Genomic DNA, 24,259 nt, shown 5'->3' with positions numbered 1-24,259 from the left:
TTTTACAGGTAACACAAACACGACTCACTCAGACCAACATATATTTACCATATCATTAAAGCAGACAAATACAATGGAATGAGCAACCAAGACACTGCCAATTTATGAATGTACATGTCTGAAGAGATCAGGATACAGGAATCTGAGTTTACAGGTGGTCTAAGTTACTTAATGAGTAAAAACGTAAACTAAATGTGACTAGGAAACAGATTATGAACCATCACACACTACAAGACATTGATCAGGTCTGGGAGACAGAATGAACACTAACATCTCTCCAATAGCAGTTAGTAAAGCAAACATACTGCTGAAACTTAAATGTACCAGAAAAAGTACAAATCAGGAGAGATAATAAAATTAAATCAGTAAGTGACTGGTAAAACCTTACCAGATGAGGAGTACTATACAAAAATTTGGACACTGTACTATAAGAAACTGAAGAATTTGAGAAGGTTTATAAGAGAGCGTATAAAGGATTCTGGAGTCACAGCTGCATGGAGAGGTAAAGAAGGTTTTTATTCATTACAAAAGTATTTAACAATTATTACCAAGATACATAAAATACTAAGTGACACAGAAAGGGAACGCCAAAAGCTTGTTGACAGAGGGTTATTTGGGAGGGTGAAGGTGCATAAGTCGTCCTTCCCTCTTCCCACACATTTTTTTTTTTTAAAAAGAACAAACATGAAGAAAAATTATGCTGTCTTTTTTGAGCAACACAAATTTGAAAAGTAATTGGGGGATATTACAAAGAAATTTTGAATGTTGAACACATTCCCTCTCCAGTAATCCCAGAATTTCTATTCTGCAGGATATTTTATGATGCACTGACATGACTGGAACAATTAATCTATGAAAGCAAGAAAAGTACTTCTGCAACAGTCAATATTTTATACTTGTGGGATACAAAGTAAGATTACAAAGAAAGACATATGCGTTTTCCTTAACTCCACAGGCAGATTCTGATCCTTTGTTATTATGCAGCAGGAGTAACTTTGTCACCCCAGAACATATTCAGATACCTGAGAGTAGAGAGCTGAAAGAAGCATGGCAGGCTATTTTAGTGGGCCTGAAGTGAAAATTTATGTATAAACGAAAGGAGAACATTCTTGATGTGCTCCACTACTTTACTGTAAGTTCTACTGCTCAAAAGATGACTGAAACATTCAAGTAAAGTTTGCTGTACTCTCACCAACCTCACTATCAATTCCATTTTTATTAAAATGAATTTAGGCAGTTTTGGTTCTCATCACTAAGTTTCCCTTTTTCTTTCCTTTTACAGCTCAAGTAACTTCATACGTTACATTCTGAGCACAGAGTAGAGCCAGAAGCATGTAGCACCTCTGGAAGCAGCACCTGAATATCAACAACCAAAGAGAGATATGGAGTGGAGGAAAAAAAGCAACCGTGTCCCCCCTCCTCACTAGTCAGCGGCTATCCTGAGCGAAGGGGGGGAAAGCATAGTTTCCCACTCCATCTACTCATAAGTGAAAGATGGACACTCATCAGAAGATAGCGAAGCGTCTCTGCTGCTATGTCGTCTTCATCTCACCTACAAAGACTGCAGAAGTTGTTGGGGCTGCATGTGCTCTCCTCCTGGTGGCACTTGGAGCTATCACTAGAAAAGAAATCAAGCCATTCCCTCAAGATCCTAACAGGAAGGCGAATTTGATCTCTCCTCCAGTGGGTGAAAAATTGGGCTGAGGAAGATAAAACTGAGGTTTTCGTATAGCAGCAGATTGAACATTTGCTGTAAGACCAGAGGAAACCCCAACTGAGGTAACCCAGGCAGACGCTACGTTCAGGTTCTGCAGCGTAACAGAAGAGAGAGTCCAGCAGACAGACAGCTCCTTACCCCCTCTCAGCCCGGCTGCTTCTGCAATATGCAACACACACATATTTTACTTTATTTTTGCAGAGAGGAAGGGGTGAAGATAGATATTCTTTTTCCATCTACCACCCAAATCACCTTTGGGTTGCTGCTGGAGTTTGAAACACACCAGACTGTTTAGGCAAGTTCTGGCGCTTCCAGTCCCATCTCTTGATGTCAAAAAATGAAAATCTCATTTTGGTTTTCCTGGCTAAATTACAACTAATTTTTTTTTAAATGACCAAGTTTAGTCATTAACTCACCATGACCCTGACTTTGCAATGCATTAAGGCATAATACAGATCACCTTTAAAATGGATCTTTTTTGCATACACTTGACAGACATTGCAAACCAACAAATATAAAATGTTAAAGATCAAACTGCCTTACAGTTGTAGAACTGAGGGCTATTTTTGAAAGATATATTGAAGTACTGATAACAAATCAAATACTTCAATGAAAAGAAGAGCCCCAGATGACCTTTAACATATCACAACAGTAAATAAATTCTAAAAAATTAGACCTCTTAAAAATATTTGCATTTAAGTGAAAGTAGTGATTGTGAAAGGGTTCTCAGATCCGGGAGGGATGTATCCAGGATTTGCACAAATCTTTCAATTTCTTCCTATACAAAATATTTAAAATGCAACCCTTCCTCTCTAAGAGCTAAAACATTCATTCATGCATTGATCATCTCATATTACATCATGCACCCACTGTTCCACCAACTATGCCAGGCTCAATGCCCCATTTGTTGTCTTTTAATTAATCTGAAAGCATCTACATTCACATAATGGAGCATAAGGTGGATCCAGTAGTGGGAGTTCAGAGCTTTCTGATTTAGTGATAAAGTATTGCCAAAAAAACAACTATGTAAGTTATCTGAAATTGCATAAACGCAGTGTGAGTAATTACGTTTTCAATTAGTTAATTAATTACTTCTGCTCCTCCCTTGGCAGAGATTTTAGTTGGAAGATTCAAGTGTCATACCCCTAATAAACCAGAAAACTACAGAATGGGCAAAAGAGACTTTACCTTCACAAAAGGCTGAAATTGCAGCTAGCTGAATTTTCAATGAGGATGTCTGGAAGCCAGACTGATTAATGTAGAAGGTACTCAAGCATCTTGTTTGTGGGATTAGCAAAAGGATCCAATTGTTTAGCCTCACACCATCTTCCACTTGAAGTCATATGATCGTCCATTGAACTTCTCAGCTAGGAGAACTTGATACTTTCTCAGACACACCAGCTACTGGATCTCTACCCACTCAGAAGCCAAGCTGGAAGCGAGAGAAATGCTAGGTTGGGATGGAGAAGAATGCCCTGGTTCTGGGTGATCAGGTCTGACAAATTCCCAAATTAATGAGATAAGCAGTGACCATCTCCACTGGAAGAGGGAGCTAAACTTGTTGCAGCTAAAGGGGTGCTGAAACTCAAAAATTTCTTGAGTTTAATAGGACCTTGGAAATAAGATGTATTGAGAATAGATATATATCAGCAGCTTCCCACTGTGAAGGATGAATGCATCTAATTTTGTCATTTCCATTCTTTTAGTACAGATTACTATCACTTTCCTGCTCATGCCAGTGACAAAACAGATCCATCCTGAGTTTCTTCACTCCAGGGAGAGTGATTAGTACTTTCTGACCCAGACATCAATCATGTGTCCAATATAAGAAATCCAGTGATTTTTAAAAATTTTAATCATGAGGCTATATTCTCTCTCATGTAAATATCCCTCCCCCGCACACTTTAACCATTCACACATTGCCTTTATATACCACTGTTAATTATTTCAGAAGTAATATGTTAGTTTCATTTTCCTTTGTTCCATCTTATATGTCAACACAGCATCCTCTTAACTTATAATAAGTCATAGAATCATAGAAATGTAGGGCTGAGAGGGACCTTGAGAGGTCATCTAGTCCAGCCCCCCTGCACCGAGGCAGGACCATACCTAAACCATCCCTGAAAGGCATTTGTCCAGTCTGTTCCTAAAAACCTCCAATGACCAGGATTCCACAACTTCCCTTGGAAGCCTATTCCCATACTTAACTACCCTTATAGTTAAACTGTTTTTCCTAACATCTAACCTAAATCTCCTTTGATGCAGATAAAACCAACTTCTTCTTGCCCTATCTTCAGTGGACATACACACCAACTGATCACCATCCTCGATACAACAGCCCTTAACATATCTGAAGACTTATCATGTCTCCCACGCAGTTGCGTTTTCTAAAGACTAAACATGCCCAGTTTTGTTTTTTTGTTTTTTTCCTCATAGGTCAGGTTTTATAAAACCTTGTAGCTCCCCCCGGGCTCTCTCCAGTTTATCTACAGCTTTCTTAAAATGTGGCACCCAAAACTGGAACAATACGCAGCTGAGGCCTCCCCAGTGCCAAGTAAAGTGAAAAAATTACCACTTGTGTCTTACATACAACACTCCTGTTAATACATCCCAGAATATTAGCTTTTTTTTTGCAACTGCATCACATTGTTATCTCATATTCAATTTGTGATCCACTATAACCCCCAGATTATTTTCTGCAGAACTACTGCCTAGCCAGTTATTCCCCATTTTGTATTTGTGGATTTGACTTTCCCTTCTTAAGTGTAGTATTTAGCATTTGTCTTTATTAAATTCCATCTTGTTGATTTCAGATCAATTCTCCATTTTGTCATGATAATTTTGAAGTCATATATGATCCACAATTTCTAATCAAGAGAAACCAGTTTATGGAAGAAAATGTCAGATACTTTAAAAATAAACACCAACTAATTACACTTTGTTTAGGATTAAGAAAATGTTTAAAACTTTTCAGTCTTTTTATGTAGCCACTAACCAGGTTAGATAAATTCTGAATATTAACGTAAGCATTTTTTTTTAAATCACATTTATCTATATACCAGTAAATGATAAATATTGACAATTTACACTTTGTTTTTCTATATATGTTTAAAAAAAAGTATAACTGTTTGTAGCTTACCTGTTATAGTATCTTCCTCCCATCATAAACTGATTGTTTGGAGTAGGGCATATTTTGAAACGTTGAATATTTTCACTGGTCCGAAAATAAAGTGAATAATCACCAGGCGTATTATCAGAGGGCCTCACAAGAAAACTGCACACCTGACCAACTGAAACAATATTAGGATTATTAATAAAGTGCCAATCACTATTAGTTTTCCTTCACAGTACAATCAAAGGACATTTTCCAAATTTTACTGGATACAAATATGAATTGGAATTTGGAATAAATGTGTATATTTAGCTTGAAATCCAGACACTTGCTAATTTATTTTCCTCCCTTTAAGACCTCAAAGTAGCCTGTAGCCAACTTCACATATAGATTCATAGATTTCAAGGCCAGAAGGGACTGCTGTGATCATCACTAGTTTGCCCTCCTGTTTAACACAGGCCACAGAACTTCCCCAAAATAATTCCTAGACCATATCTTTTAGAAAAACAGCCAATCTTGATTTAAAAATTGTCAGTGATGAAGATACTCCACTGAGAAGAGAAAACCATTCTGACAACATCGTGATATAGGTTCCAACAATTAAAAATAGTTTTGATCTAATAAAATATGCAGATGGTAAATACTACTTTGGAGTTTATTTCACCATTTTTAACTTTCTGCTTTACCTAGGTTAGAAAGCCTGATGTTTTAAGTCCTGAAGAAACATTTCCCTCCAACAGAAAAAACAAAATTTACACTATTTATGACACTAAATAGTACCTTCCATATACTCTTATTCAGATAACTAAATTACAGCTTTTATTGATAGCAAATATTTAAAGTATTTATTACTCAGTAAGTACAGTGATTAGCTATTAAAAATGAAAGTTATATGATCCGCTGCCTGACAGTCTTTAATACTAATTTTTTTAATTATAATATTATTAATTATAATATTTAGCTCTTATAACGTATTATTTGCATTATGGTAATGAAAGTCAGGATGTGTAGCTCACTGTGCTAGGTCCTATTCAGACACAAAGACAGAACCCTGCTCCAAAGATTTTACAATCTCATTTATGTATAGCATTATTCTGTGTGCTCGTTCCCTTATGCCTTAACCCTAGCAATGAAAGACAAATACCTGTCATCAGCAAATTGTAAGCCTCTTGTTTGGAGATCTTCCCATGGAACCATCTTAACAAAGACGAAGAGAACAAATAAAAAAAACAAGATTATCAGCAGTCTCTTTTTGGTTCTGTTGGCCTTCAAGGCTCTGGCTTCTATGAATTAATCTTTAATTAAAGACCTAGTAGGTGGAGTAAATCAACTGAACATAACTCATAAAATCATGTTACACAAAGATCCAGTTCTCTGACAGAATATTTAAACATCTAAAATTAATTGTGAATAAAATTAAAATATTTGAAGTAGCGGTCAAAGTACAAACAAAAGTTTTAGATATATGAGCTGTCATGTACAAAGTGAATATACTAGATAATTTTTCTGGTAATTATTTGAAACTGATCTATGGCAATTTAAACGAATTATGAATGTAAATGCCCTGTCACTACTCTTCAATGAGGGGTAAAATACCCAGACAAAGTAGCTGGAGTTGTGCTGTGAATTTCCACAGGAGCTGGGGAAAGGAATTGTCAACCCAAGTTGTAGAAGGGAAGAAAGGCAGCAGAGCAGCGCCACAGTCACCACACCAATCTCGTAGCTAAAGTAGCCTGTTCAGCCCTGTGTGTGGTGGAGCCATGCCATGACAAATCCAGAGGCTTCAGTCCAGCCTCAGATAACTTATACATGTAGCTCTGCAGGGTACCCTTATGTAACAAATGTAAAGTCCATTTATTCGTGTCTGAATACTGGTGATGTCATAGAAGAATTTTTGGAAAAATTCTAACTTCTAACTCCATCTCTAACTTCACACACTCAGCAGCTGATCTCCCAATGATCTGCCACATACCATCTGCCCATCTTCTTGATGGTCACCCCTACTACAATGACCACTCTTCCATGATAACTTTCAGGCAATGTAGTATACTCCCATCTTTCCTATCCTTTCCATACACATGGCATTTCCAGTACCCATATAGGAGGGAAACAGGATTTGTCTTCTTGCCTGGACAAAGACCTACATTTCTAATGTACAAATAAAGCAAGTAATTTTCTTTTTTAAACACCTCAACAGACCTTTCCATCAAAGGACAATAAGCTCAATTTTTATTTTCCTTTCCAGGTCACCTTTAAAGGACAAAGAGTCCTATGGCACTTTATAGACTAACAGACGTATTGGAGCATAAGCTTTCGTGGGTGAATACCCACTTCGTCAAATGCATCTGACGAAGTGGGTATTCACCCACGAAAGCTTATGCTCCAATACGTCTGTTAGTCTATAAAGTGCCATAGGACTCTTTGCCGCTTTTATAGATCCAGACTAACACAGCTACCCCTCTGATATTTTAAAGGAGAGTCTCCTGATGCTTGAACACTTGAAGGACTGTCCAGAGGACCCTCTGAGCAGCAAGATCATTAGACATGTGGTCTGCAAGTGGTGAGGCTTGAAGCAACTTCCAGGAATGGTGCAGGGGATAATCTCAATAAATGAAGATGATGCAGTTAATGAGGCTGTGTTACACCAAACTGGGTGGAAGAACTGCCAGTAGAGTTCCGTGGGCTGCAATCCCACAGCAGCAATTCTCTCTCCCCACCCAACATACCTGGAAGTGCCTTTGATCATCAGCCTTTCAGAGATTGTGAATCTGGTGATACTGGAGGCAGGAGACAGCAACAATGGTGACAAAAGATCCTAAAGCCAATCAAGTGAATAAGTAGCAGAAAATTCAGCTGAAATACTTAGTTGCCACTCATCTTTTTTCATTGCAAGTGGTTCTACAAATGACAGATGCCACTTTCTGGTCACCAAATCCTGTATGTTATGATTCCTTGATTTTCATGCTTCTTAAAAAAAAATACATATTGATGACTTAACATTTTGGGATTTTCAGATATAATTGTTAATAGATGAAGCAATTTCAATGAGAAACTTGAGTGCTACAATGTTAAAATCTCATCATTACGGGAGGCTAATAAAGGAGGAGATCACCAATACCAATATACTGGTGATTAAAGAACCAGATCAGTGAATTCAGAACTTCAATTCTTCTAGTGATGGTAATATTCTCTCTCCAAAACTAAAAGATTTTGGAGTTAGATTGGTTTTACAAGAGGTCAGCTCTAGTACATCAATTTCTATATTCAAACAGTAACCCATGTTGCATATTCTGGGTGAAATTCACCGATATCCACAGGGCTCATACAAGACTTACCCATCACGAAAACCTATTGACACTATGCATAAGTAGCACAAAAGACCAATGTAGAAGCCCTCTAGACAGAGAAGAGTATCAACCTTAGCTATTAGTAGAGGGAAAACATGAGGCCAGAAAGAACAGTTAGATTCACCTTTTCAAAGGCAGATAACTTCATAGCTGAAATTTACAAATAGTTTAGTCCACAATATTTGTTTTTCTTTAAGAACAAACAAAAACCCTTACATTTTGCCTTCATGTGGGTCTTCTTCACGTCCCTAATGAGAAAATTAACACAGTAAGTGCATGATGCAACAGTTCACATAATCAGTGATATGCAGTCTATTTTCTAAGTTTTTAGCTTTTCTGTAGAAGTCAATAATGCTAAAAAATAATTCATTTATATTCAAGAAATGATATTTTTGAACTAAAGGGCTTATTACATAATTCTATGAAAGAGGCTTACTATTTGATGCATCCCTATCCTCTTTGGGTAGGGAAAGCATATGCCAAAAGCACACTTTTAAAAAAAAATTGAGGGCTACGTTTCTTACAATTATCAAAAGATTTTTTTTTCGTGCTTCTTTCCCAAATCCCTGTTTACATGAAGGAAATTCGCCCCATTATAACTACACTCATCAAGTTACACTAGCACAAACCCCTTACCAAACCCCTGTAGATGAGCTATATTAGAATTAAGTGGTGTTTACACCAGTGCAGCTTACCTAGATATGTATTAAGCTACACTGATATAAACCCCCTATGTCCCAGTGTGGTGAAACAATATTAATGGTTTCCAGAACTCAAAATTAGTGGTAGCTTTGGTACAAGCAAACATGACTTCATCTATATACATATAGATACATACGTGTATCGCTTTAGAACAGGGGTGGGCAAACGTTTTGGCCTGAGGGCCACATCTGGAAATAGAAATTGTATGGTGGGCCATAAATGCTCAGAAAATTGGGGTTGGGGTGCAGGAGGGGGTGCGGGCTTTGGGGTGGGGCCAAAAATGAGGAGTTCACGGTGTGGGAGGGGACTCCAGGCTGGGGCAGGGGAAGGGGTGCAGGCTCCACCTGGGGGTGCGGGCTCTGGGGATCGGGGGTTTGGGGTGCAGGATGGTGCTCCAGGCTGGGATCAAGGGGTTCAGAAGGCGGGAGGGAGATCAGGGCTGGGGCAGGGGCATGGGGAGAGGGGCAGGGGTGCAGGCTCCAGGTGGCACTTACCTCAAGTGGCTCCTGGAAACAGCGGCATGTCCCCTCTCCAGCTCCTACGTGGAGGCGTGGCCAGGCAGCTCTGCATGCTGTCCCGTCTGCAGGCACCGCCCCTGCAGCTCCCATTGGAGCACCGGAGGGGAGCCATGCCGTGGCTTCCAGGAGCCGCATGGAGCGGCCCTGGACCCTGTGCCCCAGCCGGAGAGCCTGAACAGGGCAAGCCTCAGACCCCGCTTCCCAGAGGGAACTCAAGGGTCATCTTAAAATGTCTGGCAGGCTGTAGTTTGCCCACCCCTGCTTTAGAAGGACCGGTTTCACAAAGCTGAAAAAAAATTATGAGCCAAATCAGCTAGGAGAGAGAATATTAACAGAAAATGTGAAGGATAATTAGGAGTCATTTAGAAACATTTTACTAGCTGCCCAAAAAGCCACAATTGAGACAGAAGGCATCAAATGGGTTAAAAAACAATCTGGCTTAGAGGAGAAAGTGCAATGAAAAACAATATATAACAGATGGAAGCCTGGAGAAGTTGACTATAATAAATAAAAAACCAGAAGCTAGCATTTGTAGAAAACTGATAAAGGAAGCGAAGGGACATAAGGAGAAATGTATGACCAGCAGAGTTAGGGACAATAATGAGGTTTTTTTAGTATATTGGGAACAAAAAGCATCCTAACAATGGTACTGGTCCAGCACTAGGTGCAAACAGTAGAATGGTAAATAATAATGCAGAAAAGGTAGAAGTGTTCGATACATATTTTTGTCCCTTATTTGGGGGAAAAGGGATGATACAGTCATGAGAGGAGATGATGATGAAGAAACAATTCCAACAGTAACTCAGGAGGATGTTAAACAGCAGCTACTAAAGTTAAACATTTTATAATCGGCAAGTCCAGATAACTTGCATCCAAGAGTTTCAGAAGAGCTGCCTAAGGAGCTCACTGGATTGCTAATGTTGATTTTCGATCAGCCTTAGAACACGAGGCAAGTTCTAGAAGACTGGAATAAAGCTGATGTTGTGCCAATATTTAAGAAAGACAAACTCAGGCAATTATAGGCCTATCAGCCTAACATTCATTATAGGACAGATTATGGAGCAGCTGATAATAAGTATCAAAGAAGAGTAATATAGTTAATGCCAATCAACATGGGTTTATGGAAAATACATCCTGTCAAGTGAACTTGAGATCTTCTTTTGATGAGATTTCAAATTTGGTTGATAAAGTTAATACTATTGATGTAATATATTTAGACTTCTGTAAGACATCTGAGCTGGTACCACACAACATTTTGATTAAGAAACTAGAACACCACAAAAAACAATTATGGCATACACTGAATGGATTAAAAACTGTCTGACTGGTTTCAAACTGTAATTTTAGATTGGAGACTCATCAAGCAGGTACATTTCTAGCTGGGTGCCATAGCGATTAGTTCTTGGTCCTATGCACTTTAACTTTTTTATATTAATCAATGACCTGAAAGAAAACAAAATCATTACTGATTAAGTTTGCAGATGACATAGACTGGGAGAGTGGTAAACAATGAAGAGTACAGTTCACTGATACAGAGTTATCTGGCTCACTTAGTAAGCCGGGTACAAGCAAACAATATTAATTTTAATATATCTAAATGTAAAATCTACATCTGCATAGAATGTAGACCACACATACAGCATGGGAGACTATCCTGGAAAGCAGTGTCTCTGAAAAAAACTTGGAGGTCATGCCGACGAATTCGTTGAACATGAGTTCCCGGTGCGATCCTGTGGTCAAAATGGCTAATGTGATCTTTGGATGGGGACTATCAAGTAAGAGTAGAGACATTCTGTTACCTCTAGTGTTTGCTCTGGTGAGACCTCTAGTGGAACACTGTGTCCAGTTCTAATGGCCACAATTCAAAAAAGATGTTGAAAAACTGGAGAGGGTTCAGTAAAGAGCCACAAGACTGATTCGAGGATTGGAAAACATGCCTTACAGTGAAAGACTCAAAGAACACAATCGATTTAGTTTATCAGCGATACGGTTAAGGGGTAATTTGATCAGTCTAAGTATCTTCAGGGAGGACAGAAATTTGATCGTAGAGGGCTCTTCAATCTAGCAGATATTTGTTTAATAAGATATAATGGCTAGAAGTTGAAGCTAGCCAAATTCAGGCTGGAAATAAGATGCATATTTTTAATAGTGATGGTAACCCTAACCAGTGAAAGGGTTTACCAAGGACAATGGTGGATTCACCATCACCGACAATTTTTAATACAAGTCTGGATTTTTTTCTAAAAGATATGCTCTAGTTCAAACAGGAATTATTTCAGAGAGATTCTACGGCCTGTGTTATGCAGGAGGTCAGACTAGATGATCATAGTCATGCCTTCTGGTTTTAATCCATGCCTTTTAATGCAGACTGGGCATAGGATTTGAAACAGACAGCTAAAAACTACATATATTAATATAGTAGGTACAGTAGATAATAATACTGTGCATAGTGCATCCACCCTGGGAGAGTAAGAAACATTGCAGGATGGGCTAACATACTGCCAACTGTCAGAGTCCTCAAATTAGATGATGTGCTCCACCAGTTCTCTACATAGTATCATTAAGCTGCGACATACTGTCCAATCTTTTGCACTGTGTTATAAATAGCTTCTCCTCAGACAATGTTGTACAAGGGAATTCAATTGTCCTTCTCAATTAGACTGGGTGTGTGTTGATTTAATGCTTGTGAATGGTGTGGATTGACAGTTCTGAGGACTGAATTAGTCTACTGTACTTATTCATGAAAAAGTATAGCAACAAGAGCAGTACACAGTTCTTCACACCACACTGATACTATGCATCAAACATGACCTGTTTATGTTACTTCCAAAAGTGAGAGATTAGTTCAGTGCCCATGCTTATTTATTCTTTACACACTACAGTGGGCTAGCTGGCACCAATTCTTGGGTGATGGCAGTTTTGGTGAAGCAGAGACTTGTCCACTCAAAAATGAACTAGAGTAACAAAATCCCTTCATATGGGACCAAAAAGAAAACTGAAATGGTAATTTTCAATTATTACTGTCATGAGGTGGATTGATCTTGTACCCTACAAACAAAAGGCCAGAGCCCAGATTCTCCAATACTGTCCATTCACTTTGCGTTCTCAGATAGCAAGCAGCTACCTGCTAGTGTACAACTGGCAGAGGCAGTGACGCTTCCCCAAGTCCCAGCGAAGAGACATGCAGAGTAGTGGTGGCTTGAAGAACCAAGCCAAGGGTGGTCCACAGGAAAGCTCCATCAAACCAATTCTCCCCTGACATAAGGTGTCTCAGGGTCACTTGACTGCCCTAATTAATGCTGGGGCCAGCATGGCTGATGATGAATCAGGGAGCTTTAACAAACAACTTGATATGCCCTCTTGTCCCATCCCCTGTTCTGAATGGAACTCTCATGAGGAGGAGCCTTTGTACATATAAACTTAATCAATTTGGATACTTCACTACAAAAATGGAACGTACTGTGGCGCTTCAGGAAGCCCCACAAAATAGTTACAATGAATGGCAGGGTCTCTTCTATTGTAGGAACAGCTGGGTTTAGAGTAGCAATTTTCAAACTGTGGGTGGAATGGAAGGCACTGGGTCGCAACGGCTCTGGTCAGCACCGCCAACTGGGCCATTAAAAGTCCCGTTGGCATTGTGCCCAGGCTAGTCCCTATCTGTTCTGACATGGTGCTGTACCCCGGAAATGGCCAGCAGCAAGTCCGGCTCCTAGGCAGGGAGCCCACGGGGCTCCGCGCGCTGCCCATGCCCCAAGCACTGGCTCTGCACTCCCATTGGCCAGGAACCAGCCAATGGGAGCTGGGGGGCGGGAGGCGGTGACGCCTGCGAGCGACAGCCACGCAGAGCCGCTTGTGCGCCTCCACCTAGGAAGCCTGTCTCTGCACCCCGGCTGCACCGCTGTCCAGGAGCCACCAGAGGTAAGCCCATGCTCCAACCCTGCACCCCAATCCCTTACCTCAGCCTGAGCCCCACCCCCAAACTTGGAGCCCCTTCTTGCACCCCAAACACCTCATCCCCAGCACCACCCCAGAGCCTGTACCCCCAGCTCAGAGCCCTGACCCGCTCCTGCACCCCTACCCTCTGCCCCAACCCAGAGCCCCCTCCCACACCCTGAACCCTCATTCCTGACCCCACCCCAGAGCACACCCCCCTGCACCCCAACTCTCTGCCCCAGCCCTGAGCCCCTCCCACACGCCAAACCCCTCATCCCCAGCTCCACTGGGTCGCGGACATCAACAATTTTCTTCAACTGAGTCACCAGAAAAAAAGTTTGAAAACCACTGGTTTAGAGAACTGCCTATGAGCAAAGTCACAATGCCATTCATCTGTAAAAAAATTAGAATAAACTTATTTGCCAAGAACTGGTTTGGCCTTCGTTATTTTCAATTTCAGAAATTAGGCTTGAGGAGTTATTATATATGTTGATAAATGGGAGATCTGATTATTACATTTGAAAAGAAAACTGAAAATACACCACAGTATGACGCTTGGCAGTTAGACTAGATATTGTGGCTCTTGTGTATTAATACTTAAAGAATCTTAAGGTTTAGAACTGATTTAAGTAGACAACACTTACCACTTCTTCTACCAGGTCTTCTACAATAAGGCCTTGTTCATCTGTCCGTAGATTTGTAACCCACATCCAACCGTCTTCCAATTCATTATGGACAATAAACATGTCTCCTTTAAGGAAACTGAAAAAAGCTACAGTAAGACTATTAATTTAGGACTGCAATCAAGGTGCAATATTTTTGGTGAGGATAATAAATTGAACATAACTCAACCAAAGTAAAATTTTCAAAACTTTAAAGATGGTGGAAGCATAAAAAACACTCTATTTGCTATCCCAAGAGCGTATCACAAGTCAATCTGTTTACACATCACGAAATAAGCACCTGTTAGATACTGACACATTAGATTTATTTGGGTTTCTAATACTCCTTAATTTCTAGAGACACCTTTAATGTCCTACTGAATTATGCAAACACTAGCACCATATTACAATCAATGTTAAAGAGAGAATATCCAGTCAAATCAAATCCCAAATAAAAATAAGAAAAATCAAGGACAAACAAGTATGTATATATATCAGTATCATATTTATAAAAGAAAATAATGATTTTACCTAATTTAACAACGTTGTAACCCTATGTATGAAGGGAGAGGTTTCTGGGACCCTTACATGAAAGCAGGCCTTTTAGTCACTATAAATGCAGGTGTTAAAGCCCTACAAAATGGTGCAGAATACTGTAATTACCACTGGATCATGATGGTACATGGACCTTGTCAGGAATATAATATGGGTTAGAGTGTGCTTGAAAGCTTGTCTTTACTACAGTTAATTCAAGTTATAACTCAAGAACTGCCCTAACTCACCTTGTCTCTCCAATATCCTGGGACAAAAATGGCTACAACACTGCGAACAACAATGGAAGATAACAAATTTTGACATCGGAAATTGAAACTCCACAACATGAAACAAAAGGAAGCAAAACTTAAACCAACATCTACTTCCTGAGAAAATGCCAAGAAACAAAACATTATCGCAAAAGTGCTCACCATCTATAACCCTCTGACCACTACATACAATTCCAAGTATGATGAAGAGCTCTGCAGGAGGACTTAAAAAACACTAAGGAACCATCTCCTGCACCTCACATACTCCAGAAGGGACCACCTCAAACATGAAATCATCACATACTCCCACGTATTGAAAAGAAAAAAAGCAGGAAACCTACCTGGAGATCATGCAAGAAACCACCAAAAAAAAAAAAAAAATCTATCAAAGAAACCTAAAGACAGCCTCCAAAACAAAAAAAAAAAGAAGTGGAACGAAGAACAATAACTCTACAATCCACTGAACACCACTTCTGGAAGAAGCCACAACACCAAGACCCACCATGTGAACTTCTACCCCACTACTCCGTGATACCATACTAACATGTACAGAACTTGAAGAATTCTTTTGCCAACTCCACTTCAAAAACTTCTTTCACAACACCACCCACAGCTACCTCATTCCCACCAACAGTCATAAGATAAAAGAATTATCTGACTGGACACCCCTCCACATACTTGATCATTGCATTTATTGCTTCAGGAGGAAAAAAATACTGTAAAATCCTTAAACATATCCACCACAATGTCCCCATTGACAAGAGGATAGCTATTACAATTCCTGAAATCCAACCACAAGAAGCTAGTGATCAAACCAGCAGACAAAGGGGGTCCCATCGTAGTTCTCAACTGTAATGACTACATTAACAAGGCCAACTGAAAACTCTCCAACACCATCTACTATAAAGAACTCAAAAAAGACCTCACAGCACATTTCACCCAAGAATTAAAAGATGTCATCAAATCCTTCTCCAAACAACTACAAGGGAAACTGTACAACTTTATCTCAAACCCACCCCAGGGACCTTTTACATGCCTTCCGAGATACACAAACAAGGGAACCCAGGCAGACCCATCATATCTGGCCATGGCAATCTTACTGAAGGAATATCAGGAATCAGAAACCAGAATCAAATCACTAACCACAAAACGGGCCAGCTTCCTCCACGATAGAATGGACTTACTCCGGAAACTAACCAATATTAACAACCTCCCTCAGACTAGTATCCTTGCCACCTCCCTGTACACCAATAACCCTCACAATGACTGCATCACTGCCTGCCTCAAACATCAACAAGACAATGGACATCACACAGATACCCACCCCAAACATCACTAAGCTCATCCATTTCCTCCTCACCTGTAATGATGTTATATTAAAAAATAAACATTTTGTCCAAATTATGGAAACAGCCAGGGGTACTAGGATGGCTCCCCAACATGTCAACCTCTTCATGAGCCACCTCAAGGAAAAATTTTTCAACTAATGCACCATGAAACCAATGATATATCTGAGATATGTTGGTGATAATTTCATCCTCTGGACAAATGACCTACACACCCTCACAGTTCAACAACCACCATCCATCCACCAAACTCTCTCTAGAACACTCCCACACCAGCATCAACTTCCTGCCCACCACTGTCAGCTTCAACAATGGAACTATACAGACAACTATATACCAAAAGCCCATGGATCACCACACTACCTTCACAGATCCAGTAATCACCCAAACAAACCAAGAAATCAGTTATCTACAACCAGACACTCAGATACCACAGAATTGGCTCCAAGGAGAAAGTCCAGGATACACAATTTAACACACTTAAAAATTCCTTCACCGAAAAAGAACACTCCATCAGGGAAGTGAATCGCATCTCAAATACCTGCTTCAAAATGGGGTGGGGGGAAACCTCAGATCACATAATCCTACTTGTCACCTACTACCCCACAGAGGGCATCACTAAACAGTTACAACCTGTACTCATTGGGGACTACATCCTGAAAGAAATGACCTGAACCCCCTCTTCTGGCCTTCGAACAATCCCCCACAACCTTGCCAAGCTCATCATCAGAGGTAAACTCCCCACAGACCAGGACCCACTAACCCAAAGCAGCACCAGACCCTTCCAGAACAAAAGATGCAAAACCTGAAGGCATATCTTCATTGCTAGGATGATCAATACCCCTCACAACACACCTTTTAAGATCAAGGAGTCCTACAGATGCCTAGCACAACATGTGGTGCACCTCATCCAGTGCACCAAACGACCCAATAACAATTATCTGGCTGAAACAAGACAATCACTATTCTCTAATGAACTCACACAGAAAAATTATAGAAGACAAACACACCATATCACCCACGGACAAACCCTTTTCACAAAACAATCACTTGCTATCTGAACTTTCAGTCCCAATCCTCAAAGGAAACCTGCAAAACACCTTCAAAAAACAAGCTTGCGAGCTTAAATTTATAACTTCCCTAGGCTCTAAAAGTCTTAAAAGAAGACACTGGATTTATGGATTAGTACAACAATCTGTAACCCAGTAACACCCTCTCCCAACGCTCTAAAAAAACCACCTTGACAAGGGGCATGGCTCCCAGAGCTGGTGCACTGTCTACACTGGCACTTTACAGCGCTGAAACTTGCTGCACTCAGGGGGGTGTTTTTTCACACCCCTGAGTGAGAAAGTTGCAGTGCTGTAAAGTGCCAGTGTAGACAAGCCCTCAGTAAATGAGTCTCAACTCTGCAGTGAAGACATAGCCAAGGCAATGTCGCCTATGCTGAGTCCTGGAGTAGAAGCTCTTGCCTCTGAAGTTTCTCCTCAGCATGCCTTTCTAAAGGAAGAGTCTTAGCATTTCTATAGCTCTTATCACCCAAAAGTTTCCCATGTAAATTGGATCTGCATGGCAAGGTCACTAGTGGACTTCATGGAATTTTCTATTATTCCTCCTTACCTGGTAGAGGAAGTTCTACTTTCTAGATACAATTATAGGTTTCTTCCTCTGTCAAAATCTGGTTGTGATAAGAAAGCTCTCTCAAAAAGACAACTCTCATAAGGTGCTCTAAGGTGGCCAGACTGGATTAATATGACCTGCATTGGAAACTCACTCCACTGATGAACCCACTCAAATTTTAACTCCAGCTCTCATACACTTTATTCTGATATTCATGAAACCTTTCTCCAGATATCACAAACAGATAGCAACACCCAGAGTCTCAATGCAGTATGCATGGTAAGTCACAGTCCCAAACAACAACCCGAAAGTGTCTCTAACAGTGATTACCACCAAACATCAGGGTCCATTTAGTGGCTACTTCAGCCTTTCAATGTCCTGTTCAAAATTAGGCTATGTCTACACTAGAGACCTTACAGCGGCAGAGCTGTAAGGTTTTCTGTGTAGCCGTTCTATGCTGACGGGAGAGAGTTCTCCAATCAGCATAATCAAACCATACCCAATGCACAGTGATAGCTATGTCAGCGGGAGAGCAACTCCCACAATCATAGCGCTGTCCACACTGGCGCTTCTGTCTACCTGTCAATGTAGCATCTGTCCATCAGGGTTTTTTTTTTCACAACCCGACCCACAACAGTGCTAGTGTAGACATAGCCTTATTCGTCACTGATTTCAACTACCACCACCACCCTCCTCCCCCCGAACAGCTTAATTGCTCTTGCTCAATTTTATATTTAAAAAAAAAAAAGTGTACACACACACCTCTTAGGGTGAAGACCAAGCCTAGAGAAATTAAACTTGTAAATTGAAAGTTTCAGAGAGTTACAGTGAGACTGACAACAGAGAACTAAAAAAAACCTAATTGCTCCCCTTATAATTAACATGTTTATTTGGTAAACATTAATACATATGAACTCAAAACAGAATGCTGCTGCTTCTACAACTGATAAATAAGCTCTTAAGAAATCTGATTTTGACATCTAGGAATGGGAAGACAGATGTAAATGAAAATGATTTGCATTCATTAGTACTGAAAAATGCTCTAGAATATCTTAACTGCTTCTGATCCTTTAATAAGACATAAGACATACCTTATTTCATCTGTGTCTGGCACTTTAGTGTATGGCAGAATGGCTCGAACTCTCCTTCTGTCTTCCACTGGCTACAATTTAGGAGGGGAAAAATGTTTAATTCTTGCTCTCCCCTAAGTAGAATTTCCCCCCAACATTTTTGCTAGCTTGAGGTGCAGAACTCGCAATACTTAGTAAATACCCCTAACATTTAAGTTATAATAGCTCAAGACTGATCAGGGTTAGACATGGGTGATGTACACCATTAGCTCAGGAGATTTCCAGTTTGATTCTAGCCCTGGAATGTCCCAAAATGCTGTATGTTAGAATTGGGACATTTTAATTAGTACAAATTGCCATTTATCCCAGAAAAGAGATAAGTTTGGATTACATCCTCTCCACATATCCTCTGCTTATAGCAGGGTGGGCTCTCCACCTAAGTTGTGCCTTTTAGAGCGGTTTTTTTCAGGCCAAGATTTTCAAAACAGACTAGTGATTTTGAGTGCCCTACTTCTGAGACACTGCAAAGGAACCCAATTTTCAGAGAGCTCAATTCTTTAGCTGTAGACTGAATACTCTGAAATGTTGCCATTCTATTTAATCCAATATTTCATATTAAGATAGTGTGACAGGGTCGGGCCAGATGACTACAGGAGAGTGATCCTACTGGGATCCAGGAATTGGGTGGGAAAAGCCCGCCCAGTGCTAAAGGATCCCCCCAGCCTAAGAGGGGGATCCACAGGACCTGGACACCAAATGATCACAGGGGACAACTAGTGAAATAACAGGGACAGGAGTGTGGTCAAAGGGTCAAACGAAGGGAACCGGACGAGGACACCGAGCAGAGAACTCCGGACAGCGCCCACTGCTCCTCAAAGGTGTCAAGGGAGTCAGTGGACACCACCCAGAGGAACTCTGCCCGGATATGTGAACGGACGGAGGACCGGAAATAGGCCTCACAGTCACAGAAGACTCCATCGGCCAACCTCCTCACTCTGGTTTTATAGATGGCCATTTTAGCTAGGGCCAGGAGGAGGCTGACCAGGAGATCCCGTGACTTTGTGGGGCCACGGATAGGGAGTGTATAAATAAGAAGGTGAGGGGAAAAATGCAACCAAAAACGTAATAAAATATTGTGAGGAGCCGGAATAGGGGCTGCAGCCTGGCGCACTCCAGATGTGTGTGTGCCAGGGTTTCCATCACACCGCAAAAGGGGCAGGTGTCTCGGATAGGGGTGAACCGCGCCAAGTACATGCTCGTGCTCACAGCTCCATGAAGGAACCGCCAACTGATATCCCCGGTGGGCCTCGGGACCAAGGTGGAATATAGGCTGGCCCACCGGGGCTCCTCACTCTCCAGAGGTGGCAGGAGGTCCCACCATTTTGTATCAGGGAGGGACGTGAGGGTGAGGACATGAAGGGTGTGGAGCACGAGCGTGTATAGATGATTCCCTGGAGCAGTCTGGAAGTAGACTGGCTACAGCTCGTGCAGCTGGCACACGGTGAAGGGGCAGGGGGGTCGGCTGGGTTCACAGGGCAGGGGCCTGATGAAAAGGTCCAGCGGGCCTGAGGTGGAGGGTGGGTGGGGCGTGCCCTCGTGCAGGACCCGGTCGAGGTAAACCCAAGCAGTGGGTGGCAAAGCGGCCCTCACCTCCTGAAATACGCGCCGGGAGTACGAGTCTGGAGAGCCCCATGCGCTGAGTGAGCGTCAGGGGATCCAGCCAGTCTCCCCAGTCATAGTCCAGGAGATCTCCGACTCTTGTGACTTCTGCCAGGACCAACCTCTGGCGCACGGAGGGGGACTCCACCACCTGCATGCGGAGCTGGGGATTGTGTAGCAGGGGCTCCAAGAGGAGATATGCCCCTTTGGTGGCTGCCACGGACCTGGTCGTTGAAAGCAGTTTCCAGGTCTGGAGGAGGTCCTGGTAGAAGACCGGCAGCCCGGAGAGGTCTCGCGGCAGACCTCTCAGATGGAGATAAAGGAGCTGCTGGTCGTATCGAAGTTACAGGAGAGTGATAGAAGGCAGATATATTAGCCCCAGGTTAAGTAGGTCCCTTTTCCCTGGGTAAGGTGACAGGGAAGGTTCCAGAACAATCAGGAACTTTCTGGAAACAATTAAGGCAAACAGGCTGATTAGAACTCCTGCAGCCAATCAAGAAGCTGCTAGAATCAATTAAGGCAGGCCAAACAGAGCACCTGGGTTTAAAATGGAGCTCACTTCAGTTTATGGTGTGCGTGCGAGGAGCTGGGAGCAAGAGGTGCAAGAAGCTGAGAGTGAGAAGGCATACTACTGGAAGACTGAGAAGTACAAGCATTATCAGACATCAGGAGGAAGGTCCTGTGGTGAGAATAAAGAAGATGTTGGGAGGAGGCCCTGGGGAAGTAGCCCAGGGAGTTGTTGCTGTCACGCAGCTGTTACAGGAGCCACTGTAGACAGCTGCAATCCACAGGGCCCTGGGCTGGAACCCAGAGTAGAAGGTGGGCCCGGGTTCCTCCCATCCCTCCAACTCCCTCCTTGATACCGGAAGAGTTGAACTGGACTGTGGGTTCCACTAGAGGGGAAGGTCTCCGGCCTGTTCCCCGATCGCTAGGTAGATCAGCAGAGACTGCGGGGATTGTTCTTCTTCCTTTCCCCATGCTGGCCAGTGATGAGATTATCTGAGTGAACGGCAGATTTGAGCCACAAAAGTGGCCAAACTGTGGGCTGCCGTGAACCTCTGAGGCAAGAAAATCCGCCAATAAGCGCAGGACCCACCAAGGCAGAGGAGGAACTCTGTCACAATAGTTACATTCTAATAGTGCTTCTTACCTCTTTCTACTTCTTTAATCGTCTTACCTCCATAAACTGTATGTTTTCTTATAATTTCTTCTGGGTCTATATTGGGTTTCATACCATACTCATCACTATAGTGTTTGGATATCTACATAATACATGAATGCCTAAAGGTTTTTGTTGTATTTTAAATTACAATATAAGATATGTAATATTTGGTATTTGCACCAGCAAAAATGCATCTATATAATGTATAAATCCTTATATATTTTGCTGTGAAAGGGAAAAGTGATCATAAAACTAGAAGAAACTTGCTACATTTTTCCTATCACACTATAAAATAATAACAGATCAAACAATGTTTTATTAAAAAGAAAATAATAAAGAAAAAACATGTTACTGTTAGGAAGTTATTACTTGCCTCAGGAGGTGCTACAGGGAAAAGCAATTTTTCCCCCTTAAGCAAACAAGACACGTGACTGTAATAACCTATTAGGTCTGAAAGTGAAGAAAATCGTCGTCCACCAATGTAATAATCTCCACACATGGCAATAATCCTGTTAGGAAAGAAACACTAATGGTAATACAAAAAAAAAGATATTTCTCTCTATAAATGTGCATAGATAACTTATAGAAGCTACAGTACTGATTTTTCAGAGTATTTGCTTTCGAAAGCAAACTATTTTCAAAGCATATACCTAACAAAATGCATTCCTTCACACTAAATACATATATGCCTTGACAAAGTAACTTCTAAGCAGGAGCGACAGAGCAGAGGCATAATAGCTTACAAATACTTGAAATTTGGGGGGAAAAAAAGATGACTTGTTTAGGGTCAAAACAGGGAGGTAATAAGCTAGGAATAAAAGGATGAAACAGGAAATTTTAAGATGAAAGTCAAGAAGAGTTTTCTGACTATGAAAAATATTAAGTTACTAAAGCAAGGAGGAAAGCTCTTAACATTTAAAACTAAAAGATAAAAATACTGTCCTAGAATGTGTGTTTTAAAGAGCAAGATTAAATCACAGAGCTGGATCAGATGATCTAATAGGTGCTCTTCCTATAAAATGAAAACTCAGGATTGCAACAAGGTTTCCAACAAAGTCTAATTTTAACAAACATGTCAAAATATTTTATTAACATGAAAGAGCTTTAACTGTTGCTCATACACCTGCAGAGCACTGAATACCTAATTTTTAATGCTTTAGGCCTGGTCTACACTTGAAAATTTTTGCGCTGACGTCTACACTGACAAGCCACTTTTTGCGCCAAAACTCCTCAGTTGCAGCACTGTAACAGAACCACCCCAACGAGAGTCATAAGGCTTTTTGCACTGAGGCTTTAAAGCTCTAGTGCCAGTGTAAATGCCTTGATTGCTTTTATCACTGTAATCGACCTCCGGAGGTGTCCCACAATGCCTTGAGTGCCTCTCTGCTCAGTGTTTTGAGCTCAGCAGCCCTGCAGGCATGCACCTTTCCCCGTTCAAAGCTCCATTCTGACAGCTGGGGTGTGCTATGCTGCTTGGCTCTGGGACACAAAAGCAAATCATTAATATGGAATGCTCTGCCTCCCATAATATGAACAGAGGCAGGCAGGCAGGGGAGGATATGTGTGTGTGACACCGAGAGAGATTCTGTGCTGTGCAAAGCCAGGGAGGTTAGGGTCTCCCTGTCTCAGGACTGGTTGCTTCCTGCAGGTGCAAATTTATGAGATGACATGTGGACACACTTACTCTCCCCCAACACACACTGTCTGTCTCCTCCCCCTCTCCCTCCCACACGCTCGCTGTCACACACTCTCCCCACACACACTTTAGCTGAAAAGCAGCTGGCAATGGGATTGAGAAACCTGCATCATGTGATGCTGTACCTGCCCTATGAAGCATTACAAACCCTTCCCGAAGCACCCTGCGGCCAGTTGCATAGTAGGATAGCCACCACTGTGCACTGCTCTCTTTGTCATTACAAGAGCTGCTAGTGTGGATGTGTTCCAGCAACATAAGGCACTAGAGTGGACATGCATCAGCGCTTTTAATTAAAACACTTTAATAAAAGTGGTATAACTTTTGCCAAAAAAACTTGCAAGTGTAGACATACCCTTAGATTGTTAGATTTACTATGAATGTCAAGTATGCTTTAAAACTGTCAAAATACGAACAATTTTTCCCTCTTGCTTGACTTTTGATTTATTTGGAAACATAACAGATGTGATGACAAAAATAAATGTACAGAAATGAACAGAAATGTTTTAAATTGAGAAAAATGAACCAGTAAAAATATAGGAAACAGTAAAATTCTGATATGACTGTTTATCTTAATATTTAAAACAATAAGCACAATAAATGACTCATATTACCTAAATGTTAATGTAATTAAAAATGTGCTATGCCAAAGTTTTAACTTAATCCTCTAAATAACGTGACAGATTAAGAGTGAAGGCAAAAGCTTTCTTTTCCTGTGCTGTATTTATCTATTTAAATTCGTGTCCTATTTTTAAGTACCATGCACACTTAGATTGCTATGCTAGGGAAAGTTAAGAGTGACAACCTGAACTCTGAATTTCCTGTATCTGTGGGTTTAAATAAAACAATGATATTTTAAAACATTTCCCCTATACTTAATTTTAAATGGTCAAATGCACACAGAAAGATTTAATCAAA

At 41.1% G+C, this 24,259-nt stretch overlaps 1 protein-coding gene across 1 annotated transcript in view; it reads right to left on the bottom strand.

Moving 5' to 3' along the window:
- RASA1 (RAS p21 protein activator 1) overlaps positions 1-24,259 on the bottom strand; it is a 118,322-nt gene that overhangs the window by 57,121 nt on the left and 36,942 nt on the right. Inside the window, exons 3-8 of the mRNA XM_073344424.2 lie at positions 22,022-22,157; positions 18,849-18,919; positions 13,974-14,091; positions 8,393-8,424; positions 5,974-6,026; positions 4,857-5,007 (exon numbers count right to left, since the gene is read on the bottom strand). Of these exons, the coding sequence (XP_073200525.1) occupies positions 4,857-5,007; positions 5,974-6,026; positions 8,393-8,424; positions 13,974-14,091; positions 18,849-18,919; positions 22,022-22,157 (561 nt within the window). The remainder of the gene's footprint in view (positions 1-4,856; positions 5,008-5,973; positions 6,027-8,392; positions 8,425-13,973; positions 14,092-18,848; positions 18,920-22,021; positions 22,158-24,259) is intronic.

Source organism: Lepidochelys kempii, chromosome 5 (genome assembly GCF_965140285.1).
Source record: "Lepidochelys kempii isolate rLepKem1 chromosome 5, rLepKem1.hap1, whole genome shotgun sequence".
Taxonomy (NCBI): domain Eukaryota; kingdom Metazoa; phylum Chordata; order Testudines; family Cheloniidae; genus Lepidochelys; species Lepidochelys kempii.
The sequence above is the reverse complement of the archived record's forward strand: the minus strand, read 5'-3'. Positions and strand labels throughout refer to the sequence as shown.